At 38.1% G+C, this 19,804-nt stretch overlaps 1 protein-coding gene across 1 annotated transcript in view; it reads left to right on the top strand.

Moving 5' to 3' along the window:
• Positions 1 to 19,804, top strand: part of INTS7 (integrator complex subunit 7) — a 150,212-nt gene that overhangs the window by 9,704 nt on the left and 120,704 nt on the right. Inside the window, exons 2-4 of the mRNA XM_007953716.2 lie at positions 8,588 to 8,717; positions 9,856 to 10,002; positions 18,318 to 18,377. Coding sequence (XP_007951907.1) covers positions 8,588 to 8,717; positions 9,856 to 10,002; positions 18,318 to 18,377 — 337 coding nt within the window. The remainder of the gene's footprint in view (positions 1 to 8,587; positions 8,718 to 9,855; positions 10,003 to 18,317; positions 18,378 to 19,804) is intronic.

Consider the following 19,804-nt stretch of genomic DNA (forward strand, 5'->3'; position numbering starts at 1 on the left):
GGTCTGTGATTTTGTTTTCCAAAGGAAGGTAAATCATGGTAGAAGAAACTCCGTATACATGGGCTGTACCTACTTTGTCTTTTTCATTCCAACCAAGGTAAATTTTCGCTTAGGGGCGGCTCTGTTTTAAGGCCGGGGCCCGAGGTAGGCAGGTGCAGAGGGTTTAGGAACAACGAAGGGAAACGAACTTATCTGTCAGTTTGTCATCCTGTGGTGGCTTACATGTTGCTGTGAGGCTGGAGGCTATGCCACTGATTTTGCAAAATGCCAGCAGGGTTACCCATGATGGAAGTTTCAGCGGATCTTCGAGGTTAAGACAGACTTGGAAGAAGGAAGAGGCCACCCACTTCTGAAACAATTGGACAATGAAAACCTTATGAATAACAGTAAAACACTGTCTGATATATTACTGGAAAACTTGATGAATAGCCCTGAAACATTGTCCAATATAGTGCCAGAAGATGAGCCCATCAGGTTGGAAGGCACTAAAAATTTGACTGGGGAAGAGCTGACTCCTCAGAGTAGAGACGACCTTAATGATATGGATAGAGTAAAACTTATGGGACTTCCATTGGCTGATGTGGAACAACTCAAAATGAGTAGAAATAAATGAAAATATCCCTTAATAATTACAACAGGAATGTACGAAGTATGAATCTAGGAAAATTGGAAGTTGTCAAAAATGAAATGGAATGCATAAAGATTGATATCTTGGATATTAAACCAAACCAAAACAAAACTTACTGCTGTGGAGTCGAATCCAACTCATAGCGACCGCTCCTTGGGCTTCCAAGATGGTACCACTTTGGGAGTAGATTGCCCAACCTTCCTTCCGAGGAGTGGCTAGTGGGTTTGAATCACCAGCCTTCTGGTTAGCAGTCAGGTGCCTTGGGCACTATGCCACCAGACTGATTTTGGCCATTTTGAATCTGACAACCATGAGATCTACTATGCCAGGAATGACAGATTGAAGAGGAATGGTGTGGTGTTCATCATCACAAAGACTGTTTCAAGATCTGTCCTGAAGTACAACATTGTCAGTGATTTGCCTACAAGGAAGACCAGTTAATACTATATTGAAATCTATGCACCATCTATGCAAAGCTAAAGATGAGGAAATTGAAGATTTCTACCAACTTCTTCAGTTTGAAATTGATTGAACATGCAATCAAGATATGTTGATTATTACTGGTGACTGGAAAGCAAAAGTTCGAAACAAAGGAGTTACCAGTAGTTAGAAAATATGGCATTGGTGATAGAAATAACACTGGAGATCGCATGATAAAATTTTGCAAGACCAACGACTTATTCACCGCAAATACCTTTTTCCAACAACATAAGCGACGGCTATACACGGGGACTTCACCAGATGGAATACACAGGAATCAGATTGACTACATCTGTGGAAAGAGACGATGGAGAAGCTCAGTATCTTTGGCCAAAACAAGGCTAGGAGCTGATTGTGGAACAGACCATCAATTGCTCATATGCACATTCAAGTTCAAGTTGAAGACAATTAAAACAAATTCATGAGAGCCAAAATATGACCTTGATAATATCCCTCCTGAATTTAGAGATCATTTAAGAATAGTTTTGATGCATTGAACACCAGTGACCAAAAACCAGAGGAATTGTGGCATGACATCAAGCACATCATCCATGAAGAAAGTAATAGGTCATTAAAAAGGCAAGAAAGGAAGAAAAGACCAAAATGGATGTCAGAAGAGACTCGGAAAGTTGCCCTTTAGCAGAGAGTAGCTAAAGCAAATGGAAGAAAGGACAAGATAAAAGAGCTGAACAGAAGATTTCAAAGAGCAGCTCAAGCAGACAACACCAATGATTATAATCAAATGTGCAAAGACCTGGAATTAGAAAACCAAGGGAAGAACACACTTGGCATTTCTCAAGCTGAAAGAACTGAGGAAAAAATTTAAGGAGTTGCAACATTGGAAGATTCTATAGGCAAAATATTGAATGATGCAGGAAACATCAAAAGAAGATGGAAGGGATACACAGAGTGACTGTACCAAAAAGAATTGGTCAATGTTCATCCATTTCAGGAGGTGGTATATGATCAGGAACCGGTGGTATTGAAGGAAGAAGTCAAAGCTGCACTGAAGGAATTGGCGAAGAACGAGGCTCTAGGATTTGACAGAATACCCATTGAGATATTTCAGCAAACAGATGCCCTGCTAGAGGTACTCACTCAGCTATGCCAAGAGATTGGGAAGACAGCTACCTGGCCAACTGACTGGAAGAGATCCATGTTTGTACCTATTCCAAAGAAAGGTGATCCCATAGAATGTGGAAATTATCAAACAATGTCATTAATATCACATGCAAGCAAAATTTTACTGAAGGTAATTCAAAAACGGTTGTAGCAGTATATTGACATAGAACTTCCAGATGTGCAAGCTGGATTCAGAAGAGGACGTGGAATGAGGGGTATCATTCCTGATGTCAGAAGGATCTTAGCTGAAAGCAAAGAGTACCAGAAGATGTTTACTTGTGTTTTATTGACTGTACAAAAGGATTTGATTGTGTGGATCATAACAAATTGTGGATAACATTGACAAGAGTGAGAATTCCAGAACACTTGATTACACTCTTGAGGACCCTGTACATAGATCAGGAGGATGTTATTCAAACAGAACAAGGGGATACTGCATGGTTCAAAATCAAGAAGGGAGTGCATCAAGGTTGTATCCTTTCACCATACTTATTCAACTTGGATGCTAAGCAAATAATCCGAGAAACTGGATTATATGAAGAAGAATGTGGCATCAGGATTGGAGGAAGACTCGTTAATGACCTGCGATATACAGATGACATAACTTTGCTTGCTGAAAGTGAGGATGACTTGAAGCACTTACTGATGAAGATTAAAGACTGCAGTCTGCAGTATGGACTACACCTCAATATAAAGAAAACAAAAATCCTCACAACTGGTCCAATAAATAGCTTCATGATAGATGGAGAAAAGATTGAAGTTGTCAAGGATTTCATATTACTTGGTTCTACAATCCACACCAGTGGAAGCAGCAGTCAAGGCATCAGACAATGTATTGCATTGGGCAAATTTCCTGCAAAAGACCTCTTTCAAGTGATAAAGAGCAAGGATGTTTCCTTGAAGACTAAGGCATGCCTAACCCAAGCCATGGTATTTTCAATCTCCTCCTATGCATGTGATAGCTAGACAATGAATAAGAAGACTGAAGAAGACTTGATGCTTTTGAGTTGTAGTGTTGGAGAAGAATGCTAAGAGTACCATGGTCTGCTAAAAGGACTAACAAATCTGTCCTGAAAGAACTGCAGCCAGAATGTACCTTGGAAGCGAGAATGGCTAGACTTTGTCTCACTTAACTTCAGTCATGTCAGGAGGAACCATTCCCTGGAGAAGGATATGCTTGGGAAAGTAGAAGGTCAACGAAGAAGGGGAAGGCCCTCAATGAGATGAATTGAGACAGTGGCTGCAACAATGGGCTCAGGTACAGCAAGGATTGTGAGGCTGGCACAGGATCAGTCAGTGTTTCATTCCCCTGTGCATAGGGTTGCAATGACTCAGTGATGCCTAACAACAACAGCAAGGTAAATTCATTGCAAAGTGAACTTACTATCTTTTGCATTTAAGTCAACAGCTGGCACTGAGAAGAAGAGGAAAAAAATTCTATTATTGTGGATTTTCCCAACAACCCCTTCCCCCCAGCACACATATGTAAGAGCACATCTTCTGTTCCTTCTCTGTTCCTCTCACCTCCCATTCTCAGCCCTTGCTCTTCTTCTTCCCTTGTGTCATTTATGGCTCTGTCTGCATGTCCTTTGACCCCCTTTTCATGTTAGGCCTTTAGAAAAGCCTTCTTCAGGCTACATGAATCACTGCCAGTCACTTGGAATGTCCTTCTTGTCACACCATGTTTGGTGGGAAGTAGCTTCTAGAGCCTTAGTGATAGTTCTTTTTGTGTGTTTGGGGCAAGGCTGGAGGGGGGCCTGGGGAAGAAGGATGGGGGACCAATGGAGCAGGTGAAGGAGGGATATGTTCTCAGTATCTCAATTAAAAATTTGAATTCTCTTTGAATTAATTTTTCCAAGTGATGTTTATAAGTGGCTTATTTTATAAGTGTTTATTAGGCTCTAGACTACTATAAGTGCCTTACAGTTCCTGTGAGGAAATATGTTTCAGGTACCAAATAACTAACATGAGTGCATTTACAGAATGTGACCCATTAGTAAATTGTAGATATTGCCAGTGCAGATTTAGTGTGCGTAAGTAGTCTTTTGTATTGAAACATAGTGGCAGCCATTAAAACCCTTCAGATAAATATATCTTTTGTCATTTTTAGCAATAAGTAGAAGTTCCTGAATGAAAATACTATAATACGTTTGTCCCTTGTGCAGATAAAATCCACATTTTCGTGGATGGCAAAATACCAAAAGAAAGAAATATTTGAAGCTGGTGGTATTAACTTCATATCAAGATATTCTTAATGATTTTTTTTTTTTTTTTTTTTTTGAGGTTGAGCAGTAGCTCATTTTTTTTTCATTTTTAAAATCAGGTTTACTAAGGTATAATTTAAGGTATACTTTGAAGCTGGCAGGGAGCTCTGATGGCGCTGTGGTAAGGCATTTGGCACCTACCCAAAATGTTGGTGGTTTGAACCCACCAGCTTCTCCAAGGAAGAAGGATGAAGCTTTTGTAGATTTACAAACTTGGAAAGCCTATGGGGGTCACCTTGAGTAGGAATTGACTCAGTGACAGTGGTTTTGGTTTGATTTTAAGTTGGCACACTTTTTTTTTTTTTAAGTTTGTATTGTGATTTGGGTGAAAGTTTACAGAGCAAATTCACTTTCTATACAGCAGCTCACATATAAACTTTGTCTCATATTAACTGCAGTTTTCCATAATGCAACAGCTCCCCTCCCACTTTCTCCTCATAGTTACCCCTTCCCTGTGTCCTTTCCTCCCATGCACTCCTGCCCCCTGAGCTGTTTCCCTGTGCATATACAGAAGGTGGCACACTTTTTTTCTGTGTGATTAGGGTGAAAGCTTACAGAACAAATTCATTTTCTGTACAACAGATTGTACACATTTTGTTTCATGACATTGATTGCAATCCCCACAAATGTAACAGCCTTCTTCCCACTTCCTGTGGCTGCCTTTTTCTGTGCCCTTCTTTCCTATGCATTCCTGCCCTCTGAACTTTATTCTGCTGCAAATACTGCCCCTCTGATTTCTCATGGTTGATTGTTTTAAGGAGTGTACCTATCTGATGTAAATGTTTACCTTATACACCTGTCTGGTTTGGCTGGAAGCCACCGGAGAGTCAGTTCCAGGCTCAAAGAGTGACTAGGGGCCATAGTCTCAGAGGTTTCACCAGTTTGTCAGACCAGGAAGCCTGGTCTTACTAGATTTTGAGCTTTTTTCCACATATTTCTCCCATTCTATTCAGGATCTCCTATTTTTATCTCTTTCCAAGTGGTTGGCAGTGGTAGCCCAATACCATCTAGTTCTTCTGGTCTCAGGGTCAATGTAGGCTGAGGTTTGCATGGTCCATTAGTCTGTTGGACTAATTGTTTCTATGTATCTTTGATTTTATTCATTCTTACTTGCTCTGGTCCAGGAGAGACCAATTGTTGCATCTTAGATGGCTGCTTGCAAGGTTTTAAGACCTCATTTGCTACACCAAAGTAGAATGTAGAACAGTGTTTTTGTGTAGTATGTTAATAAGCTGGCACACTTTTAAAGGAGTACTTTTTGAAGTGTACAAATTGGTGGGTTTAGACAAGGGTATGCAGTCATGAGTCCACTATTATTATCAAGAAGTAGAATGTATCCTTCACCCTGGAAAGTTTCCTCATGTTCATTTACAGTTAGTCCTCTCTCTCCAGTGCCTGGTAACCAGTGATCTGTTTCCTACCCCTATGATTTTGCCTTTTCCAGAAGGTCATATAAAATGGAATCGTACAATGTATATAGTCTTTTGGATCTGGCTTCCTTCACCTAGCACGATGATCTTAAGATCTATCCATGTTGTTGTATGAATCAATAATTGGTTCTTGTTTATTACTGAATAGTATTCCATTATATGGGTATACCACAATTTGTGTACTCATTCACAAGTTGATGGACATATGTATTATTTCTAATTTGGGGCTGTTATGAATAAAGCTGCTGTGAACATTTGCATACAGATCTTTATGTGGACATTGCATTTTCATTTCACTTGGGTAGATATCTAGCAAAGACCCCTGGTGGCATGAACAGTTAAGCACTCAGCTGCTTACCAAAAGTTTGGCAGTTCAACCCACCCAGTGGCTCCATGGGGGAAAAAAGACCTAATAATCTGCTTCAGGAAAGATTATAGCCTAGAAAACCCTATGGGGCAGTTCTGCTCTGTCACATGGGATCCCTATGAGCCAGAATCAACTAAATGACACCTAACAACAAAAAAACAAATATCTAGAAGTGAGATTTTTGAGTTTGTTTATATTTATCTTATAAGAAACTGCCAGACTGTTCTACAAAGTAACTGCATAGTTTTTCATGACCACTTACAAACTTACAATCGATGCCAACGGAAGCAGCAGTCAGGACATTAGACGACGTGTAGCATTGGGAAAGTCAACTGCGAAGGAACTGTTTCAAGTGCTGAGGAGCAAGGATATCTCCTTGAGGACTAAGGTGCACCTGACACAAGCCATGATATTTCCAATCACCTTGTATGCATGTGAGAGCTGGACAATGAATAGGGAAGACCGAAGAAGAGTTGATGCTTTTGAGTTGTGGTGCTGGCGAAGAATGCTGAAAGTACCATGGACTGCTAAAAGAACTAACAGATCTGTCCTGGAGGAAGTGCAGCCAGAATGCTCCTTGGAAGCAAGAATGGCCAGACTTCGTCTCACCTATTTTGGTCATGTTGTAAGAAGGGACCATTCCCTGGAGAAGGATGTCATGCTTGGTAGGGTGGAGGGTCGACGAAAGAGGGGGAGGCCTTCAACGAGATGGATTGATACAGTGGCTGCGATGATGGGCTCGAGTATAGCAGGGATTGTGGGGCTGGTGCGGGATCGGGCAGTGTTTCGTTCTGCTGTGCATGGGGTCGCTATGAGTCGGAAACGACTCGACGGCACTTAACAACAACAACAACAACAACTTACAAATGTAGGTGAGTTAACAGTTGCTGCACATTCTCATTGGCCCTTCGTATTGTCAATCTTTAAATATTTTGCCATTCTAGTGTGTGTATAGTAATATCTTATTATTATTTTTAACTTGCATCTCTGGCGAACTAGCACACTGAGAATCTATTGGGTGAACTAGTATGCCAGCTATATTTCCTCTTTAATGAAGTTTCTTTTAAAATCTTTTGCCCTTTTGAAAAATTGAATTGTCTTACTAAATTTTAAGAATTATAGATGAAACCTTTTATCACATACATGTTTTGTAAATATTTTCTTCTAGTATATGACGTGTTTTTATTCTCTTTGCAGTATGTTTTGAAGAGCAGATATTTTATATTTTGATAGATTTCAGCTTACCACTTTTTTATTTTATGATTTGTATGTTTGTGGTTTTTTTTTTTTTAAGAATTCTTTGCCTAACCCAAGGTCATAAAGATTTTCCCCTATGTTTTCTGCTACATGGTTAATAACTTTTATTCTTACATTTAGGTTTATGGTTCATTGTAAGTGAATTTTTTTTTCTTTGCATATGGTGCAAGTTAAGTGTTGAGATCTATGCTTTTGTTTATAGATGTCCAGTTGTTGCAGAACTGTTTATTGAAATGGTTATCCTTTCCACACTGAATTATCTTGGCATCTTTGTTAGATTAATGATTCAAAACCTGTCTTATATTAGAAAATATAAGTGTTTAATGTGGTAAATGTTCCTTGAGGCACTATGTTAGCGGCATTGCAAAGACTGTGCTTTCATTTTCATTCAAAATATTTTCCTAATTTCTCCTTTAGCCCATGAGTTATTCAGAAGTGTGTTGTTTAATTTCTAAGTATTTGGGAGTTTTCTAGGTATCTTTCTCATTGTCTTCTAATTTAGTTCCATTGTTGTCAGAGAAGGAACCCTAGTGGCACAGTGGTCAAAGTGCTCAGCTACTAAGCAAAAGAGCAGCCATTTGAACCCACCAGCTGCTCTTCAGGAGAAAGATAAATTTTCTCCCATAAAAATCACAGCCTTAGAAATCCTATAGGGCAGTTCTACTCTATCCTATAGGGCCAGTGTGAATCAGAATTGACTCTTATCTATGGGTTTGGTGGTCAGAGAACATGCGTGGTATGATTTCAGTGCTTTTACATTTGTTTATTTTACAGCCCAGAATATTCTTAATGAAGGCTTAACTTTTTTAAAAAATAAAAAAAATATTTCTTTTTCATTGTATTGTGTATCTAAGAGTGCCAATCTACCAAGTAGCTATTTTATCTTCTTTTTTTTTTTTTTACTTTTAACAGATGAGTTAGAGTTATATTTACCTAATTAAGAAATTATTGCTTTATGTATAATTCATTGTTATTTGTGGTTTTTGCTTTGTAGCTGCACGTTTGCAAGCTGTTCTCCCCTTTTTTATTGTTTTCATAGGTCTAAGATCTGGCAAACTTGGAGAACAATGTGAAGCAGTTGTTCGTTTTCCCAGACTCTTTCAAAAGTATCCATTCCCTATTCTCATCAATTCTGCATTCCTAAAGTTAGCTGATGTTTTCAGAGTTGGGTAAGTATTTATAAGGCTTCAGTCTCCTAAAGCACTTTGTTCATATTTCTTTGCTTTGTACTGTGGTCTTTCTTCTTTTTGCCTTTTAGGACTTCCTCATGAATAGTTACCACTTCAGTGACATATGTGGCAATGTACAACATAGCATTGCATTGTGAAATTTAAAGAACGTATAAGCAAATATTAAGAATATAATTCAGAGAATACTTATTTTTTGGGAAACAAGATAAATGAAATTAAAATCAGAAGACCAAACGTAGTGCCATTGAGTTGATTCTGATTCATAGCAACCCTCTAGGACAGAATAGAACTGCCCTATAGGGTTTCCAAGGCTGTGATTTTTTTTTAATTATGATTTGGGTGAAAATTTATAGAGCAAATTCATTTTCCATGTATTTGTAGTTCATACACGTTTTGTGTAATGACATTGATTGTAATCCCCATAATATAACAACTCTCTTCTGTTTCCTTCCTGTGATTGCTTTTTCCCTTTCTTTCTTTCCTATGTATTCTGCCCTCTGAATGATCTATCTCCCTGTGTAAATACTTCCCTTCTGATCTCCCATAGTTGATCTAAAGAATGTACCTACCTGGTATAAATGTTCACCTTATACAGCCTGTCTTTGGCTAGAAGCCACAGTAATGAGTTCAATTCCAGGCCCAAAGGGTGACTAGGGGCTATAATCTCAGGGATTTTACCAGTCTCTGTCACTCTGTCAGACCAGTAAACCTCATCTTTTCTTTTCTTTTTTTTTTTTTTTAATGATTTTGAGTTTTGTTCCACATTTTTCTCCCATTCTATTCAGGATCTTGTATTTTGAGCCCTGTCCGAGAGAGGAGGAAGATCATCTTACTTTCTGATCTTGGTTATAATATGATTGAAGGTTTGACTTGAGGGCTGCTTTTTGTGTCATTGCCATTTTGTTGTCCTGCATCAGGAACAGGAGCTAACTGTTTATACTTGGTCTCTAACTAAGTACAGACTTTAGATGACTTCTCTAGTAGTGAGACAAATATTAATAAGATTTTAAACATTTGTTAATTGTTAAAATTTAACATCATTTGTGCTGCTTTGATCTGTACGTAAATACTAGTTTCCTAAATGGGTTTAATTTATTTTATCTCTGGTTTTTCATAGAAACAATTTCCTGAGGCTTTGTGTTCTTAAGGTTACCCAACAAAGTGAGAAGCATTTGGAGAAGATTCTAAATGTGGATGAATTTGTGAAGAGAATTTTCTCTGTGATTCATAGTAATGATCCTGTGGCAAGAGCCATCACACTCCGGTATTCTATGTTGCTATAATGATTCACCATAAAATTGTTTTATGTTGTAATTATGAACAAAAAGGCAATATATGTATTTTTTGATTTTGTATTTTAAGGCTTTGTTTTTTGATTTTTGACTGCATCTCAATGCAAAAATATTGTAATCATCCAAATCTGTGAGTTCTTTTCAGTTAACGTCTGTGATACTGTTTTAGTTATAAATTGTAGCCTAATGTGTGTTTGAAATGTTATCTCTGTAGGTGTTCTGATCAAATAACTCAGTGGATCTGAATATTGCTCAGCCTCCACTCATTTTTAACTTTGCCTTCCTAGTCTTGTTCTCAACTAAGTTTTGTGTTAGTTTTTTTATTCACCTTGGTTGCCTTCCTTTTTTATGTATGATCATTTGTATTTGAACTCATTGGAGAATACCAGGTATAACCACAGTATTTTCTTTTTTACTTTTATTGTGGTGAAAACATACACAACAAGACATTTGCCAACATAACTTCCATATTTTTAGCTCAGGGACATTGATGACATTTTTCATGTTGTAACACCATTGTTGGTATTCTTTTCCAAAATATTCTACCACCATTACCATAAACTCAATGCCCTGCAAACAAAAGCTGCCCATTTCCCACCTCCCTCCCATCCTAGGTAACCACTAATCTTTGGCATATATATGTTTTAAAGCCTATTTAGGAATTTTCCCTCTCTTCTCCTCCCATCCCTGTAACTAACAAAGAAACTTTCCTTTCATGTATGAACTTTTGTTAACATTTTAAAATAGTGGACTAATACAATATTTGTCCTATGATTGATTTATTTCAGTTAGCATAATGTCCTCCAGGTTCTTACAGATTCTACATTATTCTTTAGGGTTGCATAGTATTCCACTGTGTGTATGTACCACAGTTTGTTTATTCATTCCTCCATTGATGGCCACTTAGGTTGTTTCTATCTCTTTGCTATTGTGAATAGTACTGCAATGGACATGGGTGTACATATATCTATTTGTGTCCTGCCTTTGGGTCTATACCTAGTCATAGGATTGCTGGATCAAATGGTATTTCCATTTCCAAATTTTTAAGGGATTGCATTGTCAATTTCCAGTTATTGTTTCATTTTACAGTCCCACCAGCAGCGTATGAGAGTTCCAATCTCCACATCCTCACCAGCATTTGTTATTTTCTGTCTTGTTGAACTTTGCTATTAATGCTGGGGTGAGATGGTATCTCATGGTTGTTTTGATTTGCATCTCTCTAATGGCTAATGATCATGAACATTTCTTCATGTGTTTGTTGGCTCCCTGAATATCTTTGGTGAAGCGTCTGTTGATGTCTTCTGCCCATTTTTAAATTGGATTGTTTGTCTTTTTGATGTTGATGTGAGAGTTTTCTATAAATTTTAGAGATAAGTCCTTTTCTGATATGTCATTGCCAAATATTTTTTACCATTCTGTAGGTTCTCTTTTTACTCTTTGGAGTAGTCTTTTGATGTACCCATGACTTCAATTTTTAGAAAGTCCCAATCACCTAGTTTTTCTTCTGATGTGTGTGCATCTTGAGTTATGCTTGATATTCTTTTTATGCCATAAATTGGGGCCCCTAATTTTCTACCTGTTTTTTCTTTGATGAACTTTATAGTTTTAGGCTTCAACATTTAAGTCTTTGATCCATCTGGAGTTAGATTTTGTGTGTGGTGTGAGGTATGGATCTTGTTTCATTTTTCTGCAAATGAATATCCAGTTTTGCCATCACCATTTGTGAAAGAGAGTATCTCTTCCCCATTTCGTGGATTTTGATGCTTTATCAAAGATCTGCTGACCACAGATGGATGAATCTGTTTCTTGTTTCTAAATTCTGTTCCACTAGTCTATGTGTCTGTTGTTGTACCTGTACCAAGCGTTTTGACTACTGTGGCTGTATAGTAGGTTTTGAGATCTGAGAGTGTGAGACCTCTTACTTTGTTGTTCTTCTTCAAGAGTGCTTTGCTTTTCTATGGTCTGTTTACTTGCCATATAAAATTAGTGATTGGATTTTCCATGTCTTTGAAGGATGTTGATGGACTCTGCATTGAATTTACAGATTATTTTGGGTAGTATTGACAGTTTTACTATGTTCAGTCTTGGGTAGTATTGACAGTTTTACTATGTTCAGTCTTCCTATCCATGAGCATGGTATGTTCTTCCATTTATGTAGATCTCTTACAGTTTCTGGAAGTAGTATTATGTCATTTTCTTTATATCGGTCTTTTGTGTTCCTGGGAAGATTTATTCCCAAGTGTTTTATCTTTTTGATAGCTATTGTAAATGGTATTGATTTTCTTATTTCCTTTTCAGAGACCTCTTTGCTGGTGTAGAGGAATCCAGCTCATTTTTGTATGTTGCTCTTGTATCCTGCCATATGCTAAATTTTTCAATAAGTTCCAGGAGTTTTCTTACTGAGTCTCTTGCATACATTGTATGAATCCTACTTGGTCATGATGTATTATATTTTTGATATGCTATTGGAGTCTGTTGGTGCGGTGTAGTGAGTTGCATGGTATGACTTTTCTAGCCATAGTCTTTGTAACTCCACCTGATTACTGGGTGGGATCATGCAAATATCTGCCAACTTGGCTGGGCAGCTGGTAGTAATTATTTCCTATAATAAGACTGACAGTTAACTCTGTGGTGGAATTCGCTGTGAGCAGCTTAATACTGCTTTTAAACTCTTGATTATTAAAGTTATCCACTTGAGGTATTTCTATTAGAGCAGCAGGAAGTACTCTTCTGGGATAGTTCTCTCTCTCTCAGGTGTGTGGATCTCTGATGTTGGGATTGGTTAGTTTTGCCACTCTGCCAGGCTTAACATAGCTTTCCTAGAGGCAGAAGGGAATCTAACTGCCACCTGAGAGAGACGCCTGGCTGAGAGATGGCAGCAGTGGAACCAAGAGGCATGGGACAGAACAGTAGGCTTACCTGGCCCACAGAGGCAGAGGGTAGGCTGAGAGGCCAAGGGCCAGAGAGGCATGTCTGAGGACACAGCAGAGGGGAGACTGTCCTGATTGAGGAACTGTATCCTGAGCACATTCCTGAACTTAAATTGTAGCCTGTTGCTTCCCTAATAAACTCCATAATATGTGAATTCTGTGTGGCCACTGCAGTGAATTACTGAACCCAGCAAAGAGGTAATGAGTGCTGTGGGAGCGATGATTGGTATTAAGTTGATAAGAAGCCTGGAGTGTGGTGGCGTGTCTGGCTTCATAGGAACAGGCCTTGGACTGCTGATGGTGATTCTGTCTTCCTCTTGTGTAGTTAGAGGAGGTCAAAAGATGCTACCTTCTTGCCCCTTTAGTAATTGGCTAGGATTTTGTTGATGATTTTTGCATCTGTATTCACAAGGGATATTGGTCTGTAGTTTTCCTTTCTAGTGGTATCTTTGGTTTTGGTGTCAAGGTTATGCTTGCTTCATAAAATGAATTAGAGAGAATTCCATTCTTTTCTATGTTCTGGAATAGTTTGAGTAGGATTGGTGTCAGCTCTTCTCTGAGTCATTGTTAGAATTCTGCAGTGAAACCACCTGGGTCGAGACTTTTATTTGTTGGTAGTTTTTTTTATGACCTTTTCAATTTCTTTTTTTGTTATGGGTCTCTTCAAATTTTCTCCCTCAGTCTGTGTTAGTTTAGGTAAGTATGTTTCTAGAAATCTGTCCATTTTTTCTAGGTTTCAGATTTTTTTGGAGTACAGTTCTTCATGGTATCCTGATAACTATTCTTTTTGTTTCTGTTGTGACATCACCTATTTCATTTCTTCATGTTATTTACATCTTCTCCTTCTTTTCCTTTGTGATGTTTGCCAGTGGTTTGTGGATTTTGTTAATCTTTTCCAAGAACAACTTCTAGTCTTGTTGATTTTTTCTGTTGCTTTTCTGTTTCATTTACTTCTGCTCAAACCTTTTATTAATTTTCTTTTCTTCTGGTGACTAGGCTTTTTTGGCTGCTCTTTTTCTAATTGTTGTAGATGTTGGGTTAAGGGGTTAATTTTGGCTCTTCTTTTTTAATTTGTGCATCTATTGCTATAAATTGCTCTCTGATCACTGGTTTTACTGTGTCTCAAAGATTTTGGTATGTTGTATTTTCCTTTTCATTAGATTCAAGGAATTTTTTTAATTCTTCTATTCTCCAGTCGTTTTTGAGGAGGGTGTTACTCAGTTTCCATGCGTTTATTCATTCCATTGGTCTTCCTAGTGTTGATTTCTAATTTTACAGCATTTTCATCTGAGGGGATGCTTTGTAAGATTTCAGTGTTTTTAAATGTATTGACGCTCTCTTTGTGGCCTAACATATGGTCTATTCTGGAGAATGTTCCATGTGTGCTGGAAGGAATGTATACTGTGCTGTTGTTGGGTGAAATGCTCTGTAGATATCTGTAAGGTCAAGTTAGTTGATCATATAGTTTAGTTCTCCTGCATCTTTGTTGAGTTTCTTTCTAGTTCTATCTTTCATTGAAAGTGGTGTATTAAAGTCTTCTACTATGACAGGAGGAGCTCTGGTAGCATAGTGGCTAAGACACTTGCCTGCTAACCAGACGGCTGGCGGTTCAAACCCACCAGCCACTCCTCGGAAGGAAGGTTGGGCAATCCTACTTCCGTAGTGATACTGCCTCGGAAACCCAAGGAGGGGTCACTATGAGTCGGGTTTGACTCGACGGCACATAACAACAACTATGACAGGAGGAGCTCTGGTAGTGTAGTGTCTAAGGCACTTGACTGCTAACCAAAAGGCTGGTGATTCAAACCCACCAGCCACTCCTCGGAAGGAAGGTTGGGCAATCTACTCCATAGTGATACTGCCTCGGGAACCCCAGGAGGGGTCGCTATGAGTCAGGTCCGACTCGACGGCACATAACAACAACAACAACTATGACAGTAGAGTTATCTGTTTGTCTTTTCAATTCGTTAATGTCTGATTTATGTATTTTGGAGTTCTTTCATTGGGTGCATAGATACTTACCATGATTATGTCCTTTTGTTCAGTTGATCTTTAAACATTATATAATGTCCTTCCTTGTTTCTTATGGTCATTTTTGTCCTAAAGTCAACTTTATTAGAAGTTAATATTGCTACTCCTGCCCTTTTTGTGTTATCGTTGGCTTGGTATATCTTTTTCCAGCCTTGGATTTTTAGTCTGTTTTTGTCTTTGTGTCTAAAGTGAGTCTCTTGTAGATAGCATGTTGATGAGTCATGTTTTCTTATCCAGTCTGCAACTCTCTTATCTCTTGAGTGGTGCATTTAATCTGTTTATATTCATTTAATTATTGACAAGTATGCATTTATTGCTGTCATTTTGTTATGTGTTTTTTTCATGCTGTGTGGAATTCTTTGTTCCATATAATTTTATGTGCTGAGGTCATTTTGTTTATGAATCATTTTATCATCTTCATTGCTATTGTTTTAGTATTTCCTAAATATTTGTGGTTGTTCTCTTTGTTATTTTGATGAGTAGGTTTATTATTTTTCTTTGAGGTTAACCTGTGATTTATAATTTTCTTCCCAAGTTTAAAAAAGTCTCTACCTCTTGATTGTCTTGACTTCCTCACCATTTGGAAGTTCTGTAAATACAGTATTTATTCCCTTTTTGGTTTGTAGATATCCTCATTTACCAGTTGATGTCTCTGGTTCCCTTACAGTCTTGTAAGCTTATTTTACTTTGGATACTTCCATAACTGGGTTGTTTTCTGGGTTATATCGTCATGTGTGTTACTCATTGGTTATTGTTTGCTGTTGTTGGTTCTCTTGTCTGAAGGACTCCCTTTAGCATCTTTTGTAAGGTTGGTCTGGTTTTAACAAATTCCCTTAATTTGTGCTTATCTGGACATGTCCTAATTTCACCCTCATATTTGAGGGACAATTTAGCTAGGTATGTAATTCTTGTTTGGAAATTTTTTTCTTTCAGGGTTTTATATATGTCATCCCGTTGCCTTCTCACCTGCATGGTTTCTGCCAAGAAATCAGAGCTTCATTAGTCTTATTGATTGCTCTTTGTAGGTAACTATTCATTTTTCCTGTGCTGCTTTCAGGAATTATCCTTTGTCTTTCGTTTTGATGAGTTTGATAATGATATGTCTTGGTAATTTTCTTTTGGAATCTGTTCTGTTTGGTTTGTTGAATTTCTTGAATGGATATTGAATGTTCATATTATGGAAATTATCTTCCAACAAATCTTCAACAATTTTTCTTTCTTGATCTGTCTCTTCCTGTTCTGGAATTACAATTACACGTATGTTACTCCTCTTGATGGTACCCACATGAATCTTAGGCTTTCTTCATTTTGTTTTGTTCTTTTGTCTGATTGATCACTCAACAAAATAGTACTGATGTATTTGTCTTCAGTCTCATTAATTCTGTCTTCCATTGATTTGGTTCTACTCCTTTGCCCATTCAACATGTAATCTATTTCTGAAATCTTAGTTTTAATTGTCTGGATTTCTATTTGTTGTTTTTGTTTCATTTCAGATTTTTTGTTTGTCAGTTTCTTTTTGTATTGTTCTTCTAAATTGTTCTAGAATTTTTTGTATGTTTTCCTTAATTTTGAAATGTTTTCCTTGATCTGTCCCTCAATGCATTGAAGGTTTGTTGTTGTTGTCAATATGTGCCGTCGAGTCAGACCTGACTCATAGTGACCCCTCCTTGGGTTTCCCAGGCAGTATCACTACGGAAGTAGATTGCCCTGTCTTCCTTCCGAAGAGTGTCTGATGGGTTTGAACCACATGCCTTCTGGTTAGTAGTCAAGTGCCTTAGGCACTATGCTAGTCAAATATAATTCTTTTGAGCTCTTTATCAGGGAGTTCCAATGCTGCTTCTTCCTCAGGGATGTTTTCTTGGTTTGTATTCTAGTCCCTTGTTTGTACTGCTTTATTTTGCTTCTTTGTTTGGACCTTGATGTTCTGTTGTCTCTAAGACATTGTGATGTTTTTGTATTTATATTTAATTTGTGGTTGTATTTTGGTGTGGTTCACCCAAGATTTTTTTTTTTCCTTTATTTTGTTTTGATATATTTGTGTGAGCAGGAAACTGTGTTCCTCTATTCACTAGTTGTTAGCATTTAGGCACTTACCACCTGTCTCCTGGTGGGATGTGATAGAGAATGAGAGTGTGAGCACAGATCTCTGTTAGCTGTTCATTAAGAGCAGTTGATGGTGAGTTGAGCTGGTATTGGCCGCTATTTGTTGTTGGTCAGTTGGTACAAAAGCAAATGGTGGCCTTCATTCAATGGTTAGGGCTGCAGGAGGTGCAGGTATGGTTGGATTGTATGGAAATGGTTCTGTCTTCAACCCAGACCAAAAAAAAGAAAGAAAATACCACCAAAAAAAAAAAAAAAAATGAAAACAAGAGAACAAAAACCCCTCAAACTGCATAAATAAACAGGAACAATCACACACAAAAAAATAAAGTAATGCAATAAATTAAAAGAAAAATTTTCAAAATATATTTACAAAGGATAAAAGAAAGATAATGAGGAAAAGACAGAAATAAAAAAAGCCACAATATCTGAGGAGGGAGGAATGAGAGACAAGAACAACAGTAAAAGAATAGTAAAGAAAAAATGGGAAAACTGCAAAAGGAATAGCAAGGGATAGTAAGAACCAAAAGAAAGAAAAAGAAGCAAACCAGGAAAGGGGGGGTGGGAACAAAAGAAAAAAAAAACAGGGATGGGAAAGAGGGAAAAGGAAGTGTAGGGATGAAGATAAAAAGAATAATTTAAAAACAAAACTGTGGGGGCCAGGGCATGGCACCCAGGCACTGTCAGGGCACCGACTGGGATGGCATTCTTGTTAGTCAAGAAGGTGAGTGGAGGCAGGGATGGCCACACTTCTGTTCACTGAGAGGGTATGGGGTATAAGAGTAATAAGGGGAATATTGCACGTTTCTAATCCTTAGCCTCTAGTGCAGTTGCCTGTGCTGTCCTGGGCAAGCGGATTCTATTCTTATGTTGCTGTCCAGGTCAGACATGACTTGGATGCAGTCAAACTGGCCATGCTCATTGACTGTAAATATTCAAAATGGCCACACCCCCAGAAGAGCCCCTGATAGTCCACAGGTCTATTTGTCTCATTCTTCGCTCTTTTCCTTTCTAGTTGTCAGACACCAATGCAGTAGTTGCCCATATATTCCTTGGTGAGCGAAGCTGATTGATTCTTAGGTTGCACCAGGAAATATTCAAGATGGTTGTGCCCTCAGGACCACTGGTAGTCCGCCACTACGTTTATCTTCTTACTGTTTCATTAGAGTTCTTCTACTAGTTGGTATTTAATCCACTTCTTTATCCTTTCCTTCAAAGCTCCACAGTGTTCCAGGATTATCTTCTGTATTGGTTTCAATTGGTATCTCATTGCTTTGTTACAGAGGGTCTGTTGTGTAGCTTGTCTGCTTTTTCTGCCATCTTACTGGAACTTCCACAGTATTTTCTTTAGAAGTTTCTTCCTAGGCATTGAAAAAATTATTTATTTGATTAGAATTCCACTTTATAAGCCTTAAATCCAGTTCAGTCTGTATTATCTTTTTACCTTTGCTGTCTATGGAGTCATATGTATAATTTCTTTAGGTTTTGAAATTTACTTTCCTAAATTATAAGGTTCACTTGTAACTGCATTGCCCAGACAATTTCTTTTTTAATCATAAAGCCCAGAGGGTCACTTCTCCTTTAATTTCTGTTTTTTTCCACAGCAGGAACAAGTTCTTCCTTCTGTTTTGGAATTAAGTCCAGAATCGCAATTGCTTTTGTCATTCCTCTGCCTTTTGAGTCATTAAATTATAAATAGCTGTATGATGTTTTAAACTGAGTTAATTGATTTTTCTTTTTTTAAAATCTAAATTTAATAGACCAAAAACTTACTGCTATCGAGTTGGATCCAATTCATAGTTAACACCTCCTTGGTTTCCAAGGTAGTTTCACTATGGAAGTAGATTGCCTAGTCTTCCTTCCAAGGAGTGGCTGTTGGGTGTGAACCAACATCCTTCTGGTTAGCAGTCAAATGCCTTAGGCACTGTGCCACCAGAGCTCATAAATTTAACAGAAGGAATTTAAATTACAAACTATACCTTTCTTATGCTTATGCATTCTGGTCTGAGCCCCAGGGGGAGTCTTCCACCTCTGTTCTCTTAATGTTGAGCAAAGATTTGAAAAGCCTAACAACAACAACAAGTATCAGTATTCAGTGATGTGGAAAAAAGGACTGGGAAGTCTTGTTTTTTTTTTTACTTTGTGGATTTGTTTAATAGGAAAAATGTTAGGCTCTTACTGCTTGGGTAAAATGGACTTTTTTTTTTTTTAGTTTAATTTTTTTTTTTTAAATTTATTGTGATTTGGGTGAAGATTTACAGAGCAAATTCACTTTCCATGCAGCAGTTCACATATACTTTGTCTCATATCATTGATCAAGTTTACCACAATGCAACAGCTCCCCTCCCACTTCCTCCCCATAGTTACCTCTTCCCAGAGTCCATCCCTCCATACTTTCCTGCCCCCTGAGCTGTCTCCCTGTGTATAAGCAGCCCTTCCTTCTCCCATGATTGTTCTCTCCAGGGTGTGTGTCTACTTCAGGTAAATGTTTAACTCACATGCCTGTACTTTCTTGCGCTGGAAACCATAGGTGTGGGTTTAATTCCAGACCTGAAGGGCAGTTAGGGGCCATAGTCTCAGTGGTTCCACCAGGCTCTATTGGAGCAGCAAACCTGGTCCCCACCTTCTTTTTTATTTTTCCTCCAAATGATTTTGAGTTTTGTTCCACATTGTTCTCCCTCTCTATCCAGGATCTCCTACATCCCTTCCAAGT

The sequence above is a fragment of the Orycteropus afer genome, unplaced genomic scaffold (genome assembly GCF_000298275.1).
Source record: "Orycteropus afer afer isolate SDZICR_OR568_19922 unplaced genomic scaffold, OryAfe1.0 scaffold00013, whole genome shotgun sequence".
In the NCBI taxonomy this organism is placed as follows: domain Eukaryota; kingdom Metazoa; phylum Chordata; class Mammalia; order Tubulidentata; family Orycteropodidae; genus Orycteropus; species Orycteropus afer.